The sequence below is a fragment of the Sorex fumeus genome, unplaced genomic scaffold (genome assembly GCF_029834395.1).
Source record: "Sorex fumeus unplaced genomic scaffold, SorFum_2.1 ptg000072l, whole genome shotgun sequence".
In the NCBI taxonomy this organism is placed as follows: Eukaryota; Metazoa; Chordata; class Mammalia; order Eulipotyphla; family Soricidae; genus Sorex; species Sorex fumeus.
The window spans coordinates 4,615,013-4,635,503 of record NW_026606129.1 but is presented as its reverse complement, the minus strand read 5'-3'; the positions used below and the strand labels follow the sequence as shown (position 1 = coordinate 4,635,503).

General features: G+C 66.7%; 1 protein-coding gene across 1 annotated transcript; it reads right to left on the bottom strand.

Annotated features, from left to right (window-relative positions):
• Positions 1 to 14,521: 14,521 nt before the first annotated feature.
• On the bottom strand, positions 14,522 to 20,162 carry BHLHE40 (basic helix-loop-helix family member e40). The gene is made up of 5 exons (XM_056129655.1): positions 19,894 to 20,162; positions 19,728 to 19,797; positions 19,009 to 19,116; positions 18,007 to 18,130; positions 14,522 to 16,504 (listed from the first exon to the last, which is right to left on the bottom strand). Exons 1-5 carry the CDS (start codon positions 19,953 to 19,955, stop codon positions 15,660 to 15,662), a joined length of 1,209 nt encoding a protein of 402 aa, XP_055985630.1. The 5' UTR covers positions 19,956 to 20,162; the 3' UTR covers positions 14,522 to 15,659.
• Between the last annotated feature and the right edge of the window lie 329 nt (positions 20,163 to 20,491).

Here is a 20,491-nt window from a genome sequence, read left to right as displayed (position 1 = left end):
CTGCCTCGTCGCCCCGAGCCAGTGACGAAACCTCGCGGCTCTCAGGATGTAGAAACAGGGTTGAAGCTTCCAGTAAACAGGCTTGGGCTTGCGGGACGGGCGGGGAGTTCACGGTGATGGTTATCGCCGAGTTCAAGCCTTTTCCACCGGGGACGGGTGACAGGCCCCGACCACAGCCCGGGCCGGGTGGACTTGGGCCAGGGGCTCCCCGAGGGGCCTCCCACCCCCCGTGGGTAGCACAGCAGGAAGCCCGGGTGCTGCCTTTCTGCCCTTTGGCCTGGGAGTCCAGTCAAGAGACTCCCTTGACCCTCTTGACTGGACTCCCTTCGGACGGGACCGTGTAGCTGGCCACGGCCTCCCCAGGGCCAGAACAGGTTTCCCTCCTGAGAGAAAAGGTGATGAGGGCAGAGAGGTACCACTGGGGCGTAGGTGCTAGCCTTGCGCATGGCGGGGCCCAGTTTGAGTCCCAGCATTGTGCAGGGGCCCTGAACAGCACAGAGCTGGGAGTGAGCCCTGAGCTCTGAGCCCGGAGTGATACCCAAGCACAGAGTTGGGAGTGAGCCCCGAGCACAGAGCCAAGAGTGATACTGAGCACAGAGCTGGGAGTCAGCCCCGAGCACAGAGCCAAGAGTGATACTGAGCACAGAGCTGGGAGTCAGCCCTGAGCACAGAGCTGGAGTGATACCCAGGCACAGAGTTGGGAGTGAGCCCCGAGCACAGAGCCAAGAGTGATACTGAGCACAGAACTGGGAGTCAGTCCCGAGCACAGAGCCGGGAGTGAGCCTCGAACGCAGAGCTGGGAATGAGCCCCGAGCACAGAACCGGGAGTCATCGGGGAGCCCAGGGCTGAGTCGCAGATGTCCCCACCGTCAGGGGACGGGCAGCTCAGAGAAACGGGGGTCTCAGTGCCCAGCTCCCCAAGCACAGCTGCAAGCTTGGAGGCCGGGCAGACGGGTTGGGGTCAGTGCCCACCTCCGAGCGGGTCCCTGTGGGCCCAGGCCAGGAGGCAGCACTGCAGTGCAGGGCAGGAGGGCAGGGCGTGGGCAGCAGCGGCCAGCAGCCTCGTGCGGCCCAGGGCCACCATCGCCCCTGGCCGTGCTCTGCAGAGCCTGGGCCCTGAGTGCCCTGCGGGTGCCCGGGGGCGGGAGAGGGACCCACTGGGACCATGTGGGCAGTTGAGAGTCGCCGGCCCTGCGCTGAGCTGCCCACCTCGGCGTGGACATCTGCGACTGGAGTTAGCTTCGCCCCTCAGCCGAGGGTCTGGGCCCACGTCCACACGTCCCCTGTGCAGTATCTGCATCGGGGGTCCTGAGAGGTCCGGGGACAAAGGACTCCGAAGGGGACGCGAGTCGGGAGGCGGAGAGAGAGATGAGCGCTGGGTTTCTCCTCACAGACACCTGGCACCTCCCAAACCAGGGTGGCCCCCCAGCGAGAGGCGGCACCGAGACACCCAATCTGCCCTGGGCCAGGCGGCTCCTGCGGCCACCGCGTCCCTGCGCCGACACGGCCCCCGCGGCCCGCCCCGCACTGCCCGGCTCGGCCCGCCCGACCCAACACCCACTCTCAGCGTCCCGCGGGCCGAGAGCCAAGATCTCTGGGCAGATACCGGGGGGACACGGGCAGCAGATCGAGTGACCGCGGCTGTGTGTCCCCATGGAGCCCGCACCCTCAGCCACCCTCCAGCTGGCTCTGGTTTCACCAGCTCCGGGCCGAGCCCTGTCCTTCCGGCCCGCACTTCGGGCCTGCCGGCGCCGGGGTCCGTCCCCGGGGCCTTCGCACCAGGGCTTGTTTGGCTTCTGTGTTTTGTTCCTGGGCCACGTTGGGTGGTGCCCAGGGGCTACTCTTGGCTCTGAGCTTGGGGGTCCTTCCTGGCGGCGCTGGGTACCCCCTGCGTGGTTGAACTCAGGCCTCTCAGGCTTGTGCTCAGACCCCTGGGCCATCCCCCCGACGGCCGGGGTCCTAGCCGCGGAGAGGGTCTGTGACTTTGAAAAGGCCCTCTCCCCTGCCCCCCCCCCCCCCAAAGGCTGGCCTTCCGGGGCATGACAGCAGATCTGGGAGGCTCAGTGGGGACCCGGGGGCGTGGGAGGTGCCCTGGAGAAGACCCCGCGGGAGGCGCTGTTCCCGCTCTGGGGAGAGCTGTCTGGAGTTCGAGACTCTGAGGGTCTCCCTGCCCCGCCCCCACCCCGCAGGCCCGCTCCAGCACTCGGGGCCTCTGAAGCCAGGGCCGGTGACCAGTCACCCATCCACTCATGCGTCCAACACCAGGTGGCCCAGCCCCGCGGCCCTGTGGGCCCAGCTCCGTACTCAGTGCTCAGTGCCTCGTGGGCTCCCTGCCTTGCTCCTCCCGTCCCTGAATCGGCAGAGTGCCCCAGTCCCCCGGAGCGGGGACCAGCCCTCCAGGGAATGGGCAGCGTCTGAAGCCGTGCATGGCGCCTCGGAGACGGACAGTGAAGAAAGTTCTGGAAGCCGGAGTGAAGGCACAGCGGGGATGGCGTTTGCCTGGCACGTGGCTGTCCCGGGTTCGATCCCCGGCATTCCTGATGGTTCCCTGAGCACTGCCAGGACTGATTCCTGAGTGCAGAGCCAGGAGGAACCCCCGAGCATCGCTGGGTGTGACCCCAAACACCAAACCAAACCCAAACCAAACCCACAATTCCCAAACATTCCTGTTCTTGTGCTGCGTGTGGCCACCAGGGTCTGCCCAGGGCTCCGGGGGGCTGGGGGGGGGGGGTGGAGGTTCCCACTTCCCAGCACACAGGCCCCTGGGCACCTCCGTCTGCGTGACTGCCCGTCACTCCCCGAATGCGCCCAGCACGGAACGGCTGCCGGTCCCGTCCACTTCCTTTTCTTGTCGGCAAAACGCGATTGACTGATAAACCGGCAGAAGGCGGGTGGTTCTTTCTCCTGGCAGAGCTGGAGCCTGGCCCCGAGGGACAGGGGTCGCGGAAGCTCCGACACACCCACCAGGCCTCTCCCCCCGACTCGGTTTCCCTGCCCGTGAGGTGGTGGGCGTGGAGCGGGCCCAGCAAAGGAGGACAGTGAAGCCCCTCAGAGGCCTTGCCCAGTGCGAAGGGGAGGCCACTGCCCGCAGTGCCGGGGAGCCCCGTGTCCCTGCCCGTGCCTGGGCCAGCCCCGGCCCCAGTGGCCGCCTCATGTCCGGCCCGCCCATGTCCGCTTCCCGGGGGCGGACGCAGCTGGACTCCCCTCCTGCAGCCTCGGCAGGGAGGCACCGTGGGGAGACGGGGGTGCGGGCGCAGGGCAGAGGGGCAGCGGGCCACCGAGACCTCCCGCTTTCCCCGAGACAAAGGGCACCCGTGTCCCCGGATCCCGGGGGACCGTGTCTGGGCCCAGCGCACACCCGCTCGGGGAGGCCTCAGCTCCCGCGGGGCCCCAGAGCGATGGAGGGCCCAAGCTCAGGAACCTCGAGGCCAGTTGCCCCGAGTCCTGGTTGGCGGGAAGGGCACTCTTCTTGCACGCGGCTGACTGGGGTACAGTCCCCGGGACCCCATATGGTTCCCAGGGCCCACTAAGAGGGGCTCCGAGCTAAGAGCCAGGAGTTAACCCCGAGCATAGAGCCGGGAGTCATCCCTGAGCACAGAGCCAGGAGTCAGCTCTGAGCACAGAGCCAGGAGTCAGCCCTGAGCACAGAGCCGGGAGTCAGCCCTGAGCACAGAGCCGGGAGTCAGCCCTGAGCACAGAGCCAGGAGTCAGCCCTGAGCACAGAGCCGGGAGTCAGCCCTGAGCACAGAGCCGGGAGTCAGCCCTGAGCACAGAGCCGGGAGTCAGCCCTGAGCACAGAGCTGGGAGTCAGCTCTGAGCACAGAGCCGGGAGTCAGCCCTGAGCACAGAGCCGGGAGTCAGCCCTGAGCACAGAGCCAGGAGTCAGCCCTGAGCACAGAGCCAGGGTGTAGCCCCCAAACAGCAGCAAGCTGACTGGGCCCAGCGGAGACCTGCAGCACCCGGCACCTCCCTGCACCCCCACCCCCACCTGGCCCTAGTCATCTTCTAGGTGACACGAACCTTCATGCAGCATTAGGGTCACCAGGGCACCCGTGGGCCCCGCCCTCTGGCGGGAGTGAGGGGCTTTCCCGGGCGCCTCTGGAGGCTGGACCCTCGCCCGGCCGAGTGGCGTGTGGGCAGGCGACTCCGCCTCCCCGGCTCTGCGCTGCCCCTGGGCCGGCCTCGCCCGGTCACGCGGGCCCGTCCCCGCGTGCTGAGCCCATGCTTCCCCTTTCCACGGGGTCGTGCTCATGTGACCCCGGGCCTCCCCGTGACCTCCAGGCCCTCTTCCCGAGCAGCGTCCTTCTCTGTGGGGACGCCCGCCCGCCTCTGGGGTGTTCTGCGCCCGCCCCCCCCAGCACCCGCGCCCCCCCCCCCGCCCACCTTCCTCATGCCAGCCAGCCGGGCCTGCGGGACGTGACCCTGCCCACGGGGCCGAGCAGCCGGCTTCGTCCCCTCCTGCCCGGATGCCCGAGTCGGCCTGTGTGGGGGAGGCGGGGACCCCGCGTGCTGCCTCCCCTCCGGGTCATGCTCATGGGTCACCACCGCAGGCCCCGGGTGAGTCAGGACGTGGGGGGCAGGTGGGGCCAGGCGCTGGTCCCCGGGAGAGTCTCCAGAGCCTGGGCAGGTGTGTCCAGTCCCCAGTGGACACCTGTGCGTGGCAGGGCAGGGCCTCTCCTGGGGGGCACACATGTTCCTGGTGCCCCCGCTGCCCTCGGTGGACATAGGGTGACCAGACGCCCCGCCCGGCTTCCCAGGCTCTGGGCACCCCTGGGGCGCAGCCAGCCAGTGACCACAGAGCCAGCGGCCGCCAGGTTCCGGAGAGCCGCTGACTCACCCGCCTGGGAGGTCCCGGCCAGTGGGGGCAGCCGGCCTGCACAGAGGGGCGGGCGGCGGCCCCGGCCCTGCTGCCTGCAGTGTGGGGGCCAGGGCCACGCAGAGGCCCGAGGGCAGCCCCCACGCCCAGGTGAGAATCCACAAGGGGCCACGGGGATGGGGACAGGCGGAGTCAGTGTGGAGAGCCCCCGCCCCTCCCCCCAGCTCCTTCCTCCCTCCTCCTCCCTCCTCCCTCCCCCTCTCCCTCCCTCCCTCCCCTTCTACTCTGCTGGGGCCACTCCCAGGGGTCGACCCCAGGCCTCAGCCCCGATGCACATCCCTGGCCCTTCTCGTTATCTTCCTGCTCCTGTTCTGAAATAGCAGGCAGAAAGACCCTCTCCACTTCGGGGGCCGCAAGGGGGCTGGGCTGTTTCCCCTGCAGAGGGGGGGTCCTCTAGGAAGCTGCCCAGACCGCCCCCTCCGTCCCCACCCCAACACCGGGGGCTGTGGGAACTTCCTGGGAGCCCAGGCGCTCCGCCAAGGCCTGAAGTTCCATGTTGCCGGGTGCCCTCCGCTGGGGCTCGGCTGGTCACTCTCGGCCGACACACTCGGCTCCCACACGCAGGAGCCCGAGGCCTTCTCAGCCTCCAGCCTGCAGAGTGGCTGTCGGCACGTACCGGGGCGCCTACCTGACATTCGCCCTTATCGCTGGCTCACGGCCGCCCGCACACTCGACACTCCCCCTCTCCGCCCCTCCCCCTCTCGGCACGTCCCTGCAGCAAAGTCCCCCTTGGGAGAGAGGTGGGGGGGGAGGGGCCGGGAGGGGCAGCCCACCTCCTCTGCTCCCTGAGCTCTGCTCTGTCTTGGGGCGGCCGCCCGCCCGCGGGGCCCACAGGTCTTGGCGCTCCCGGGGAGCGCAGGCAGAGCCCCGCTAAAGGGGGCCCCGCGCCCAGCTGCGGGCACCCTGCCCAGCACCCAGCGGGCAAAGTCCAGAGCCTCCCACTTCCTCTGCCTGCGCCCTGCCGGTCAGCTGGGGGACTCCCTCCGGCCCCTCCACGCTCCACGCACAGAAGCGGCACAGGCAGGCGGCCAGACGCCCACAGCAGCTCTGAGGCTCTGCTTCATCTTTGTCAGGGGACACGCCTAGGGGTGCTCAGGGCTCACTCCCGGCTCTGTGCTCAGGGCTGGCTCCTGGCTCTGTGCCCAGGGCTGACTCCCGGCTCTGTGCTCAGGGCTGACTCCCGACTCTGTGCTCAGGGCTCGCTCCCAGCTCTGTGCTCGAGGCTGACTCCGGACTCTGTGCCCAGGGCTGACTCCCGGCTCTGTGCCCAGGGCTGACTCCCGGCTCTGTGCTCAGGGCTGGCTCCTGGCTCTGTGCTCAGGGCTGACTCCCGGCTCTGTGCCCAGGGCTGACGCCTGGCTCTGTGTCCAGGACTGACTCCCGGCTCTGTGCTCAGGGCTGACTCCCAGCTCTGTGCTCGGCATTGACTCCCGACTCTGTGCTCAGGGCTGACTCCCGGCTCTGTGCCCAGGGCTGACTCCCGGCTCTGTGCCCAGGGCTGACTCCTGGCTCTGTGCCCAGGGCTGACTCCCGGCTCTGTGCTCAGGGATGGCTCCCGGCTCTGTGCTCAGGGCTGACTCCCAGCTCTGTGCTCAGGGCTTGCTCCTAGCTCTGTGCTCAGGGCTTGCTCCTAGCTCTGTGCTCAGCGCTGACTCCCGGCTCTGTGCTCAGGGTTGGCTCCTGGCTCTGTGCTCAGGGCTGACTCCCGGCTCTGTGCCCAGGGCTGACGCCTGGCTCTGTGCCCAGGGCTGACTCCCGGCTCTGTGCTCAGGGCTGACTCCCAGCTCTGTGCTCGGCGTTGACTCCCGACTCTGTGCTCAGGGCTGACTCCCGGCTCTGTGCCCAGGGCTGACTCCCGGCTCTGTGCTCAGGGATGGCTCCTGGCTCTGTGCCCAGGGCTGACTCCCGGCTCTGTGCTCAGGGCTGACTCCCAGCTCTGTGCTCGGCGTTGACTCCCGACTCTGTGCTCAGGGCTGACTCCCGGCTCTGTGCCCAGGGCTGACTCCCGGCTCTGTGCTCAGGGCTGGCTCCCGGCTCTGTGCTCAGGGCTGACTCCCAGCTCTGTGCCCAGGGCTGACTCCCGGCTCTGTGCTCAGGGCTGACTCCCGACTCTGTGTTCAGGGCTCGCTCCCAGCTCTGTGCTCGAGGCTGACTCCGGACTCTGTGCCCAGGGCTGACTCCCGGCTCTGTGCCCAGGGCTGACTCCCGGCTCTGTGCTCAGGGCTGACTCCCGACTCTGTGCTCAGGGCTCGCTCCCAGCTCTGTGCTCGAGGCTGACTCCGGACTCTGTGCCCAGGCCTGACTCCCGGCTCTGTGCTCAGGGTTGGCTCCTGGCTCTGTGCTCAGGGCTGACTCCCGGCTCTGTGCTCAGGGTTGGCTCCTGGCTCTGTGCTCAGGGCTGACTCCCGGCTCTGTGCTCAGGGCTGGCTCCTGGCTCTGTGCCCAGGGCTGACTCCCGGCTCTGTGCTCAGGGCTGACTCCCGACTCTGTGCTCAGGGCTCGCTCCCAGCTCTGTGCTCGAGGCTGACTCCGGACTCTGTGCCCAGGGCTGACTCCCGGCTCTGTGCTCAGGGCTGGCTCCTGGCTCTGTGCTCAGGGCTGACTCCCGGCTCTGTGCCCAGGGCTGACGCCTGGCTCTGTGTCCAGGACTGACTCCCGGCTCTGTGCTCAGGGCTGACTCCCAGCTCTGTGCTCGGCATTGACTCCCGACTCTGTGCTCAGGGCTGACTCCCGGCTCTGTGCCCAGGGCTGACTCCCGGCTCTGTGCCCAGGGCTGACTCCTGGCTCTGTGCCCAGGGCTGACTCCCGGCTCTGTGCTCAGGGATGGCTCCCGGCTCTGTGCTCAGGGCTGACTCCCAGCTCTGTGCTCAGGGCTTGCTCCTAGCTCTGTGCTCAGGGCTTGCTCCTAGCTCTGTGCTCAGCGCTGACTCCCGGCTCTGTGCTCAGGGTTGGCTCCTGGCTCTGTGCTCAGGGCTGACTCCCGGCTCTGTGCCCAGGGCTGACGCCTGGCTCTGTGCCCAGGGCTGACTCCCGGCTCTGTGCTCAGGGCTGACTCCCAGCTCTGTGCTCGGCGTTGACTCCCGACTCTGTGCTCAGGGCTGACTCCCGGCTCTGTGCCCAGGGCTGACTCCCGGCTCTGTGCTCAGGGATGGCTCCTGGCTCTGTGCCCAGGGCTGACTCCCGGCTCTGTGCTCAGGGCTGACTCCCAGCTCTGTGCTCGGCGTTGACTCCCGACTCTGTGCTCAGGGCTGACTCCCGGCTCTGTGCCCAGGGCTGACTCCCGGCTCTGTGCTCAGGGCTGGCTCCCGGCTCTGTGCTCAGGGCTGACTCCCAGCTCTGTGCCCAGGGCTGACTCCCGGCTCTGTGCTCAGGGCTGACTCCCGACTCTGTGTTCAGGGCTCGCTCCCAGCTCTGTGCTCGAGGCTGACTCCGGACTCTGTGCCCAGGGCTGACTCCCGGCTCTGTGCCCAGGGCTGACTCCCGGCTCTGTGCTCAGGGCTGACTCCCGACTCTGTGCTCAGGGCTCGCTCCCAGCTCTGTGCTCGAGGCTGACTCCGGACTCTGTGCCCAGGGCTGACTCCCGGCTCTGTGCTCAGGGTTGGCTCCTGGCTCTGTGCTCAGGGCTGACTCCCGGCTCTGTGCCCAGGGCTGACGCCTGGCTCTGTGCCCAGGGCTGACTCCCGGCTCTGTGCTCAGGGCTGACTCCCAGCTCTGTGCTCGGCGTTGACTCCCGACTCTGTGCTCAGGGCTGACTCCCGGCTCTGTGCCCAGGGCTGACTCCCGGCTCTGTGCTCAGGGATGGCTCCTGGCTCTGTGCCCAGGGCTGACTCCCGGCTCTGTGCTCAGGGATGGCTCCTGGCTCTGTGCTCAGGGCTGACTCCCGGCTCTGTGCCCAGGGCTGACGCCTGGCTCTGTGCCCAGGGCTGACTCCCGGCTCTGTGCTCAGGGCTGACTCCCAGCTCTGTGCTCGGCATTGACTCCCGACTCTGTGCTCAGGGCTGACTCCCGGCTCTGTGCCCAGGGCTGACTCCCGGCTCTGTGCTCAGGGCTGGCTCCCGACTCTGTGCTCAGGGCTGACTCCCGGCTCTGTGCTCAGGGATGGCTCCTGGCTCTGTGCTCAGCGCTGACTCCCGGCTCTGTGCTCAGGGCTTGCTCCTAGCTCTGTGCTCAGCGCTGACTCCCGGCTCTGTGCTCAGGACTGACTCCCAGCTCTGTGCCCAGGGCTGGCTCCCGGCTCTGTGCTCAGGGCTGACTCCCGGCTCTGTGCTCAGGGACCACACAGGACGCTGGTGATGGGACCAGGTTAGTCGCTAGGTAGGCGAATGACCTGCCCACTGTACCGTCACTCTGGCCCAGAAGCCCTGGTCTTTTGTTTATTTATTTATTTGTTTATTTTTGGTTTGAGGGCCACACCCAGCAATGCTCAGGGCTTCCTCCTGACTCTGCACTCTGGAGTTCACTCCTGGCTGTACTCAGGGGACCTTCTGAAGTGGCAGGAATGGGAGCTGGGTCGGCCTCATGCAAGGCGAACGCTCTCCCTGCTGTACTATGCGTCTCAAGTCCCGCTCAGAGGCTTGGGGTCTCTGCTTGCCTCGTCTGGAGTCAACCCTGTTTCGATCCCAGCACCCCAAGGCCCCCTGAGCAGCGCCAGATGTGACCCTCAAATACATTTCAAAAACCCTCTTCAAAAATAAAACAAAATAAAATCCATGAACAATATTGTTTCAAGCTAAAATCCACAGAGCCTGAACAGTTGAGGGTACTAGGCCATTCACGGGGTGGCAGCCCCACCTCCACCTAGTTCCAGAACATTCCTGGCAGGAAGCAAAGGCCTGTCTCCTGCCGTTTCCCCGCCCCCAGCTCCTGGCCGCTGCCCTCTCTGTCCTGTGCCCAGCCTGGGTTCCCTGCTCTGGGCCTCATGGTCTGAGTGCTCAGAGCATCACTGAACCTTGCTCCCGGGCATTTTCTGCATGGACCCTCAGCTGTCTCTCTCTCCCTCTGTCTCTGTCTCTGTCTGTCTCTCCCTCTCCGTGTCTCTCCCTCTCACTGTCTGTCTGTCTGTGTCTCTGGCCGTGAGAGACTCTGTCCTGACATGCTGACACGTTCTTGCTGGGGAAGCGGCTGCTGACCCTTGGGGTGCGTCCTGCTGTCCACCACCGGCTGCCCGGGCTCTGTCTGTGAGGCGGAGAAGCTGCCGCCCGCCCGGCCACACTTTGTCGTGCCGACCCCCATGCCCACCCCTGTGCCATCTCCCTTTCGTGCCACCCAGGGCTGTGAGGGGCAGCTGAAGTGGCTCCGATTTGCATTTCCCTTATGACTAAGGACGCCGGGCGGCTTTTCATGAACTCTGGGCCGGGCTCCTTTGAGGAACCGTCTTCTCCCTTCTCGGTCCCGTTCATGGTGGGGGGTGGGGGCTGGGACCCCGAGCAGATCCCGGCTGGCCAGTCCAGCGGGCATTTCGGTGCCAAGGCCGGGGAGGGCACTGCCAGGCTCTGAGCTGCCAGGTCTGTCCGGGCCCCGGGCGGTGTCTCCAGCAACACTCGGGGGCCCAGCTGCCGAGTTGGGGGTCCCACAGGGGCCTGGCTCTGCTCTGGCTCTTTGGACCCGAGTGAAGTGGGGTTGTTCCACTGTGTTCTCTCTCCCGTTCTTTTTATTTTTTTCTTTGTTTTTTATTTTTTTTTTTTTTGCTTTTTGGGTCACACCCGGCGATGCTCAGGGGTCACTCCTGGCTTATGCACTCAGGAATTCCTCCTGGCGGTGCTCAGGGGACCCTATGGGATGCTGGGGATCGAACCCGGGTCGGCTGCGTGCAAGGCAAACGCCCTCCCCGCTGTGCTATCGCTCCAGGCTCCTCTCCCTCCCGTCCCTGCACGTGCTCCGTTTTCCGTCGCCACCTGCACGTGACCCCAAAGAAGTGTCCGCGTCCCGCCAGGATCCAAGACCCCCAACACGCAGACCCCGCGGAGGAAACGGGCCTGCTCCCCGGTCAGCAGGCAGCACGCACGGCCCGCGGGACAGTGGTCTCTGTGTCCCTCCCGCCTGCGCCCTGGACGCTGCCCAGCGTCTCACCTCTGTCCTTGCGCCCAGCCCCGGAGGGAAGGAGCCCCTCCCTAGCGGAAGACGCCTTCTGGGCCCCGGCCAGCCCCGTCACAAGACTGGACGGCCCTGCCGGGACACCGGCGAGTCAGTGGCTTCCCGAGCCAGGGAGCGGCCGCGGCTTATGTTCTGCGTGTCCTTGAGCCAAACAGATGGTCGGGGATAAACAGGGTGGCACTGGGGCGCGGCCGGCCGCCTCGCAGGCCTCGCCGGCCCAGGTGGGCGCCGTGCTCGGACCCCCACGGAGAGGGAGAGGCGCTGCAGCTGGCCGGGGGTGGGCCCCCCGCGGCCCCAGAGCACGCTGACCCCGAGCCGGCCTTGACGTGTCGCACTGGCTGCCAGGCTGGACGCGGGTGGGGGAGGGTGTGGTCAGCCGCGGGGGCTCCCCCGGCCCTCTGCCAGCGGAGCAGGGGTGAGGCGGGGAAAGGGCGTCCCCGCACGCCCAGCGAGCAGCTTCCAGTGCACTTAGCCAAGGGGCGTCGGCCTGGGTCCGAGACTGGCAAAGGCCCCGGGGCAGGCGCCAGGAGCTTCTCACGGGCATCCGGGGACTCGCAGGACAGCCCCTGTGGAAGTGCCAACCCCACACCGCACGGCCAGTTAGAACTGCCCGGAGCCGGGAGCCGGGCATGGTGCTGGCCTGGCGGATGCAGCTGCCCTGTGAGAGAGCTCGTGGACCCGGGCCCGGGCAAGACCTCCGGGTTGGGGGTGGTAGTGGACACGGGGCCTGGGGGAGCTCTCCTGGCGGGGGGGTGTGCCGAGAAGGCGGCTGGTGTCGGCGCTGTGCCCTCGAATCAGTGGCCTCGCTTGCAATCCAGTCCCTTCCTGTGTGAGCTGTGTGACCTCAGGCAAGTCACTGCCCCTCTCTGTGCTCTCACGGGGACGGCGAGGCTGGGGGAGCTCTGGGGACGGCGGCACCGCGTGCTGTTGGCCGTAATACTAGCATCAGCGTCTGGGTCACTGCTCTTGGCAGCCGGGCTGTGGAAGCCGCCCCCTCGGCTGGGACACCAGACAGGGCCACCCCGGTCCCCAGCAGGCCGGCGCAGGGTTCCGGGAAGCTGCGTGACCTTGGGTCAGTCACCTCCTGCGCTGAGCAACTCTCCCCGCTGCCCAGGCGGGTTGCTACCCAGCCTCTGGGTTGCTGGGCCGGTTGGGAGCGGTGACCAGCGGGGAACCTCCAGCTCCCGCTCACTGGGCCTGTCCCAGACGCAGCCTGAGCCCAGCCCCCCGCAGCCCCCCCCCCCCCCCCCAGCGGGCGCTGCCAGACGGGCTCTGGGGGCCGAGAGCGCTCCTGGCCGTGCCAAGCTTCCCCGGGGATCAGGTTTCTGCTGACGCGGTGCCAGGCACGTCTGCTTCCAGGAACCGGCAGCCGCATTTAGCCCCGGGCCGCACATGAAAGGCACAGTCGGAAACGTGACGTTGTGTCAACAGGCAGGAGGGTCAGGCCCGGGTGAGACCGTCCCTGCGGGCGGCCCGGCCCAGGCGGCCAGGCCAGCCCCGGCCTCCCGGCCAAAGGCTGGAGCTGGAGCAAGGCCCTGCTGGGGCGACACCCCCTCCCCCCGCCCCAAGGGCTGCAGGGGAGGTCAAGGGTGCAGGCCGGAGGGCAGGAGGGCAGCTGCCTCAGGGTCCGGTGGCCCCCCCCCCCACGGACACGGACGGGGGTCTGGGTGGGCAGGGCGGCCATTATGGGCTTTTCTTAGTTCAGGTTGCTCCGAGCACTTCCTCCGGAGGCCGAGGGAAGAAAGTCAGAAAGTCGGACTGCAGGACGCTGTGCCAAGTTGATGATGGATCGCCAGCCTGGAGACGCGGCTCCGTGAGAAGCCCCGGGCCGAGGGGACAGCAGCTGCCCAGCTGGAATAGGGCGCAGCCAGGAACAGGGGTGCAGGCGGCCTCAGAGCCAGACACAGGCAGAGAGATGAGAGCCCGCCTCACACTCTGAAGCGTGTGGTTATGAGTTGAAATCCCTGGTGACTCATATATGCCAAGTGCCGTTCTCACAGTCTGGGATCTCTGGCACCATAGCCGGGGGCAGGGGGGGGTGGGAAGAGAGAGAGAGAGAGAGAGAGAGAGAGAGAGAGAGAGAGAGAGAGATGGAAGAGAGACAGAGAGACAGAGACAGAGACAGAGAGACAGACAGAGACAGAGAGAAAACAAGGGGCAGTGGGACAGGCCATCATGGGTGGCCTCCTCCCAGCACACCCAGCTGTCCGGGACGCCACATGCCCTGAGACCTGCATCCTGTACCTCACACCCACACCCACACACCACACGCACATGCCTCACAACACCTCACACGCTCCTCAGACACACCTCATACGTGCCCCACGCGACTCTCACACTCCCCACGTGCCCCACATCTACATACAGGCCACGCCCCACTTCACACACATGCTTCACAGATGCCTCACACACGCCTCGCACACATCACACACACATGCCTCAGAGATGCCTCATATACTTGACACATGCCTCACGCGTATCACAGATGCCCCATGCACATACCTCACACACAGCCTTCACAGGCACACACACACACACACACACACACTTCATACGTGCCTCTCTTTCTCACACACGCACACACGCACACACACACACGCACACACACACACTTCATACGTGCCTTTCTCACACACGCACACACGCACACACACACGCACACACACACACTTCATACGTGCCTCTCTCACACATGCACACACGCACACATGCACACATGCACACACGCACACACACGCACACACACACACACACACACACACTTCATATGTGCCTCTCTTTCTCACACACGCACACATGCACACACACACACACACACACACACACACACACACACACACACACACACTCTTCCCTTCTCGGAGCCGGAGGGCGACGACTGCAGCTCCCCTGGGCCTGCCCGCAGGGAGGCGGCCTGGTGCCGTTTCCCAGGAGGGTGCAGGAGCAGAGACCCCACAGGTCATTCCCACTCCTTTTCCCATGGAATTTTCCCTTTCCCCTCCGAGGTCTCGGCTGAAGAACACCCATATTCACTCAGGCACACGCCCAGCCAGAGGAAGTCCAGGAAGGATGTCGGAAAGAATTATGGAATGTTGCCCTCGGCAGCGAGACAGGATATGGCCAATCCATTAGCCTCCGGAGCAGGGAGAAGTTTGACCGCCGAGGTGCTAGCCCCACGTCCATTATTCCTGCCTGGAGATCCGTTAGCCCTCCCTCCGTGGCACACCCCGCCCACGGGTGCCCAGACACCCAAGGCCACCTTGGGACGGTCAAGGACCCGGACGGGGGCTGACACGGAGGTGGGGGGGCAACCCACTTTCTGCTGCACTCTGGAAAGAGGCAGAGAATGACTGTCTCTGGTGAGGGATAGTTAAAAAAAAATCAAGCAAATATTTACCTGCTAAATCGACTAACCTTACTCTGTCTAAGCGAATGTCAATACAAAGCATGTGAAACGTCGAACGAAACTCCCTCCGCGTTAACCTGTTCCTGCCCCCAGCCCTGGCCGGCCCGCTGTGCAGGGGACCATGATTTACAGACAGGAGACCTCCGTTCTCTTCCACAGGAAAAGGATTATTTTATTAAGTATTTTTAAACAACTACTTAACATTGACTCATAGATAAAAATATTTACAATTTCACACCTTCAGGAAGGTTCCAAAATATAAACACTGTACCTCTCCCGAGAGAAAAAAAAATTCTTCTCTTCAAAAAACAGGAATACATTCGTTTTTTTTCCCTCACTTGGTAGATCAAGTAATTATACAAATAAACATCTGAAACATTTCCCTCTCTGATATATTTATATAATATATATTTATTAACAGTTTTACAAATAAAGGCGACTTTATACCAAAATAAACACGGGGAAGAACAAAGTTAAAAACACGGTCGGCCATCAAGCATAGTGCATTGTGAAAAGCTGGTGCAGGGGCAAAGGGGGAGGATTCTGCTTTCGAAGGGAAGGATGCGGGGTCGGGGGCGACAAGGCGGCCGGGATCAGCCGGGCCCCGGGCGGGGCCCCGGGCCCCCACGATGCCAAGCTAGGGTACCAGGGGTCCGAGGCAACAGCTCAGACCTCAGCTAGAGCCTGGGAGCTGGGCACCCCGCACAGCCCATGGCGACGCCCCACCGGGTGCCAGGCGCCGGGGGCGAGGGGCTGTCTCGGGAAGCAGTGCTCGGGGGCCTGAGTAAGGGACTACATTCTCTGCGCTCGTCTGCGGCGGGCCTGGGAAATCTCCCCGAACCACCGCAGTGCGGGGCCGGGCACGGCACCCCTGCGGGCGGCAGGGGCAGGGAGTGGGCAGCTGGGCGCTGCCTGGCTGAGTGAGTCACGGCCACCCGGAGGGCGGGGCTGGCCGGGAAGGCTTCCTCTGAAAGCACCTTCCGCCCAGCCTCAGGCCCGGCTCCGAGGCGAGGCCTGAGCCGGCCCAGGCGGCCGACAGCTCTGCAGTGCCCAGGCGGGGGGCGGTGAGCCGGCCTGGCCCAGGGTGGGGACAGGCCCGAAGGTCCACGCCCACCCGCAGGCTGCCGTCCCCGGTCCCCCCTTCCTCCCCACCCAGCAGCCGTCCTGCCCTCTGCCGCAGGACCCAAGCCGCGTGCAAGCCCGCCTCCCCGCCCCCCACGCGCGTCCTGTTCGCGGCTGGACGTCGGGAGGCAGGAGGCCCGGGCAGCGGGACCCCCCGAGAGTTCAGTCTTTGGTTTCCAAGCTTAAGGGGGGGATCTGCTTCAGGGCCTGGAGCAGGGCGGAGGAGTCGAGGGCCGGGTGGGCCGGCAGGGGCGAGGGGAGTCTCTGGGGCACCAGCAGGGGCGCCGAGACCTTGTCGGCGCCCATGAAGCTGCTGAGTGCGGCGGCGGACGCGTTGAGGCCGGGGTAGAGCAGGGGCACCGACGTGGGGTACCAGCACTTCTCCAGCATGGGCAGGTAGGCGGTGGCCGAGGGGGGGATGAGATAGAAGGGCAGGCAGAAGGGGGGCTGGTGCGGGTGGGGGCCCAGGAAGGGGGCGCCCAGCAGGTCGCCCCCGGCGAAGCGGCCCTCTTCGTCGGCACGCTGCACGCGGCTCCTTTTGGCGGGGGGCTCCTCGGACTCCTGCTTGATGGCCCCGAAGCGCTCGCCCGCTGGGGGCCTGCGGCCGGCGTCGGCCCTGAAGCAGGGCGGCTCCCCCTTCTCGCACTCGCCCCCGTAGCCGCTATCCGTGTCCGTGTCGCTGCCGCTCTGCTCCCCGCCCGACGGCGCACAAGTCCGCTGGATGACGGGCACGCAGTTCTTGCCGGGGCCCTGGGCGGCCCGGGCCAGGGGGCTGGCCTTCTCCTTGAAGTCCAGGCCTTTGGGCGCGGCCTCGGCCAGCTTCCGGGAGGGGCTGCCCTGCAGGAGCTCGGACACGGCGCGGTGCAGGTGGGTGACCAGCTGCGAGGACTTCAGGTCCCGGGCGTTCTCGTGCTTGGCCAGGTACTGCAGCACTTCCCGGGCGCACGTCTGGAACCCTGAGCAGAACATCTCCTGACCTGCGTCGATGCTCCTCCCAGACAGCTCCCCTGCGGAATCAGAGATGCAGAGCGGGCGTGTGAGAAATCGCAGGAGCTGTGCCCGCCGGCCCGCCCAGTGCTCAGAGCAGGACACCGGGATCACGCTGAAAACGGAGGGACCGAAGCCACCGCCCTGCCACCTGGGCATAAACGAGATGCGGGACGGCGCCCACAGCCCAGCCGGGCCCCACTCAGCAGCAGACACTTTCTCCCCGAACTGCATGTATCGGCTGTCCGGGAGTTTTTATGATACGCGACACAGCCAGGAGCAGTCCCGTATGTCTGAAACGACAGCTGATTTCTGGAATATTCCTCTAAGCATAGCAAGACCAAGTAGTCGTTAAGTGAGCTCAGGAATGAAGAAGGGGTCTCCCCCAAAGAAGATACTTTCAGTAACTTCTACCCCGTGTGGCCTTGGTGCAATTCTGGCTGTTCTGTGGCCATAGCGGTTCCCAGGGATCATTCAGGGGGACCCCAGGCGGGGCAGGGGATGAGCCCAGGTCAGCTGCACAGAAGAACAGTGCCTTTACCGTGACTTCCCCAGCTCCTTTTTAAAGCATTTTTGAAACGCTAAAGGGATTGGCACACCCAGTGGAGCTCAGGGCTTACAGGGGACCCTGGCAGGCAGCACAGAGCTGGGATCAACCGCTGGCACGCAGAGCAGAAGCCCCAGCCAGGGGGCCAGGTGGGGACTCCGCGGGAGGATCGACAAGCAGGCCACGGGGACGCTGTTCCCAGGGGCGCTATCTACGACCCCCACCTCAAATGTGGCCTCATGCCCTGTATCTTCCCGAGGAGGCGGCAGAAACGTGTGCTGGGTTTCTGGCGGTTCCCGTGGTACTAGTCTCGGGAAGGAGGGCAGAGAGAATGGAATGAGGGACGGGGGGGCCGGAGGGGCCGAGCTTTCCGTGCCGGGGAGTTTACGTGGGAAGGGGGGAGCAGAGGTCACATGGAGACCATGGTTCTCTGGAAGTCAGAGGAGAGCATGATGAAACTCCGATGGTTTCGTTAGATTGTGCAATTCACAGAGATACCTAGTGGCTATTCAGGGAACCACATGAAATGCAGAAAAAACTCCTGCTGTCAGCCTGCCAGGGTCATACCACACACAGAGCGATAAGGAAGCAGAGAAACAGGAAAACACTGGGGCAGACCCGTGATTTATTCGCCAATGAAAGAGGCTAAGACGACCGACTGTAAAACACCCACAATGCAAATTATAGGTGCCCTGGCATTTTAAATCGCGGTGGGGGGCGGGGGGTGCGGGGCTTGGGAAGACTCTCCCTGAACCCAGAGCTCTGGAGCCAAATGCCAGGGGACTATTTTATCATGCAGCGGAAACATTTCCAGGCCAGGTGGCCCCCAACAGCCTTCCACACGAGAGATCTGACCTTTTAGGAAGGATAAGTTGGAAGCTCCCCCCAAGGAGGGTGCAGAGGAATTTGTTGCAGGAACCAGAGGCTGGGTCCCCGGGTGCCCAGGGTGGGACTCGGGAGGGACCCGGCACTCACCGGTCTGCAGGTCACTCTGCAGGGCGATGATTCTCTGCTGCTGCTGGTCAATGAGGTTGGTCAGCGCCTTCACATGCTTCAAGGTGAGCTCGAGAACCACGGCCTTCTCCAAGTGGCCCAGGGTCTGCGATCAGGAGAGGCGGCCTGAGTGCCGAGTTCAGGAAAGTCCCACCCTCTACGCGGGAGCAACCGCTCCAGACAGGGAAGAAGCGTGTCTGGCTGGGAGGCAGGAGGGCCCGACGCTGAGAAGCGCGCACGGGGCTACACAACGGAGCGGAAAGAATGAAAAACGGGCGGCGGCGGCGCTCAGCCACCTCAGCTACCTCCGAGGGAGCCCTGGCAGCCGCGCTGACCTTAGCTCGGGGAAGCCGGGCTGACATTTCTCTGCAGTGGAGTCAGTCCCAGCAGGGACTTCTGCGCCTGGCAGCCAAGAGGCTTCCCTCCTCCTCCCCGACCGACGCCCGGGCCCAACCTCCAGCTCACGCCAGGGCCCAACTTCCAGCTCACCCAGCTTTGCTTTTTTTGCTTTTTTTCCCTCCTCTCCTGGAATACTAATCTTCCCCCTCACCCCTTTCACTTTCCCCCTCCCAACTCTGCCAAGCCAGTAACCTGGCCACTGCCAAGAAAGGCATTCTAAAGGACACACCAAAACTAGTTATTGAAAAAGGGGGGGGGGTCTGAGCAGGAATTAGAGAAACCCAACTTGTGCCTGGGTTTGCCCAAGTCAGGAAAAATACGAGGGTCCCCCAAATCGGCAGAAGGGAAAGTGTGAGGCCGCGGCCCAGGCGGCCAGCTGGTGCGGGGGGTGGGGGGGCGCCACGCAGGAGGCCCGGGGTGGGGGTGGGGGTGGAAAACCCCCGCCGTGGGGAGGGGGCGACCTCGCGCCCCCGACCACCGCGGTCCTGCCCTCGCCTTGCAGTTCCCCGCGGGGCCTGCAGGCGGCGGTGGCCGCGGGCCGCGGGGCGGGTGGGCAGCGGCGCTGGCCGGGCCGCGCTCACTTACTGTAAGTTTGAGGTGTTCGGGCAGGAGGTCCTTGAGCTGCGCGATGCACTCGTTGATGCGGTCGCGCCTCTTCTTCTCGATGAGCCGGTGCGGCAGCTTGTAGGTCTCCTGCGCGCGCGGGGCGAGGCGTGAGCGGCCGGGTCCGCGGGGGCCTTTCTCCCCACGCCGCGCGCGCGAGTGCGCGAGTGGTCACACCCAGGTCCCCCGCTGCTGCCCTTCCTCCAGCCCTGCACGCAGCCCGCACCGGGCGACCCCCCGCCGGCCTCCGAGTCGGAAAACTTTTCCCAGCGACCGGGCGCGCGAGGATCCGGGGGGCGCGGGGGTTCCCGGGGCGCGCGAGGGTTCCCGGGGCGCGCGGGGTTCCCGGGGCGCGCGGGGGCCCGGGGGGCGCGGGGGTCCCGGAGCGCGCGGGGATCCGGGAGGCGCGGGGGTCCGGGGGTCCCGGGGCGCGCGGGGGTTCCCGGGGCGCGCGGGGTTCCCGGGGCGCGCGGGGGCCCGGGGGGCGCGGGGGTCCCGGAGCGCGCGGGGATCCGGGAGGCGCGGGGGTCCGGGGGTCCCGGGGGGCGCGGGGGTCCCGGGGCGCGCGGGGGTTCCCGGGGCGCGCGGGGTCCCGGGGGGCGCGGGGAGTCCCGGAGCGCGCGGGGATCCGGGAGGCGCGGGGGTCCCGGGGGGCGCGGGGGTCCCGGGGCGCGCGGGGGTCCGGGGGGCGCGGCGCCTACCTTGCTGTCGTCGCCGCGCTTGATGCCGCGTCGCGACTTGTACACCTGGTACATGTGGGCGAAATCCATCCTGCGGGGAGAGGGGCCGGGCGGTGACTCGGCGGCCGCGGGCCGCGGACCCCCGAGCAGCGGGGACCCCCGCGGGCGGGCGCGCGCGCCGACTCACCCGGGCAGGTCTCCGGGCTCGGGGCCGGCGGGGGGCGGCTGCGCGCCGGGGATCCGCTCCATGGCGCGGGGCTGCGGGGGTCCTCGGCGGGCGGCGGGCGGCGGCGACGGGCGGGCGGCGGGCGGGCGGGGGTCGGCGCGGCTCAGCGGGGGGCGCGCATGCCGTCCCCGCCGCCGGCTGCGCTCCGTGTGCGCCCCGCGCCGAGTGCGCCGGGAGCCGAGTGAATGGGGCGCGGGGCGGGCCGGAGGCGGCGCGCGGGGCGGGCGCGCGGGGCGGGCGGGCGGGCGGGCGGGGGGCGCGGGCCCCGGGGCGCCGCGGGCCGGGCTAAATGCGCGCGAGGGGGCGGGTGGGAGCGACGTGTTCCACCCTGTGACTCCAGGCACGTCTGGCCGCGGCCGCGGAGGGAAGGCGCGGCCCGCGCGCCCGCCCCGGCTCCATCACATGAGCCTCACGTGTCGGCCCGGCCCGCGGCGCGCGGGGGCCCCAGGTGCCGGCGCGGGGGGCGCGCGGAAGCCGCGGGGGGCGGGGCGCGGGGCGGGGGCCGGGCCGGCCGGGGGCGAACCTGCCCCGGGGAAGTGAAGCAAGTTCCCGTCTCCCG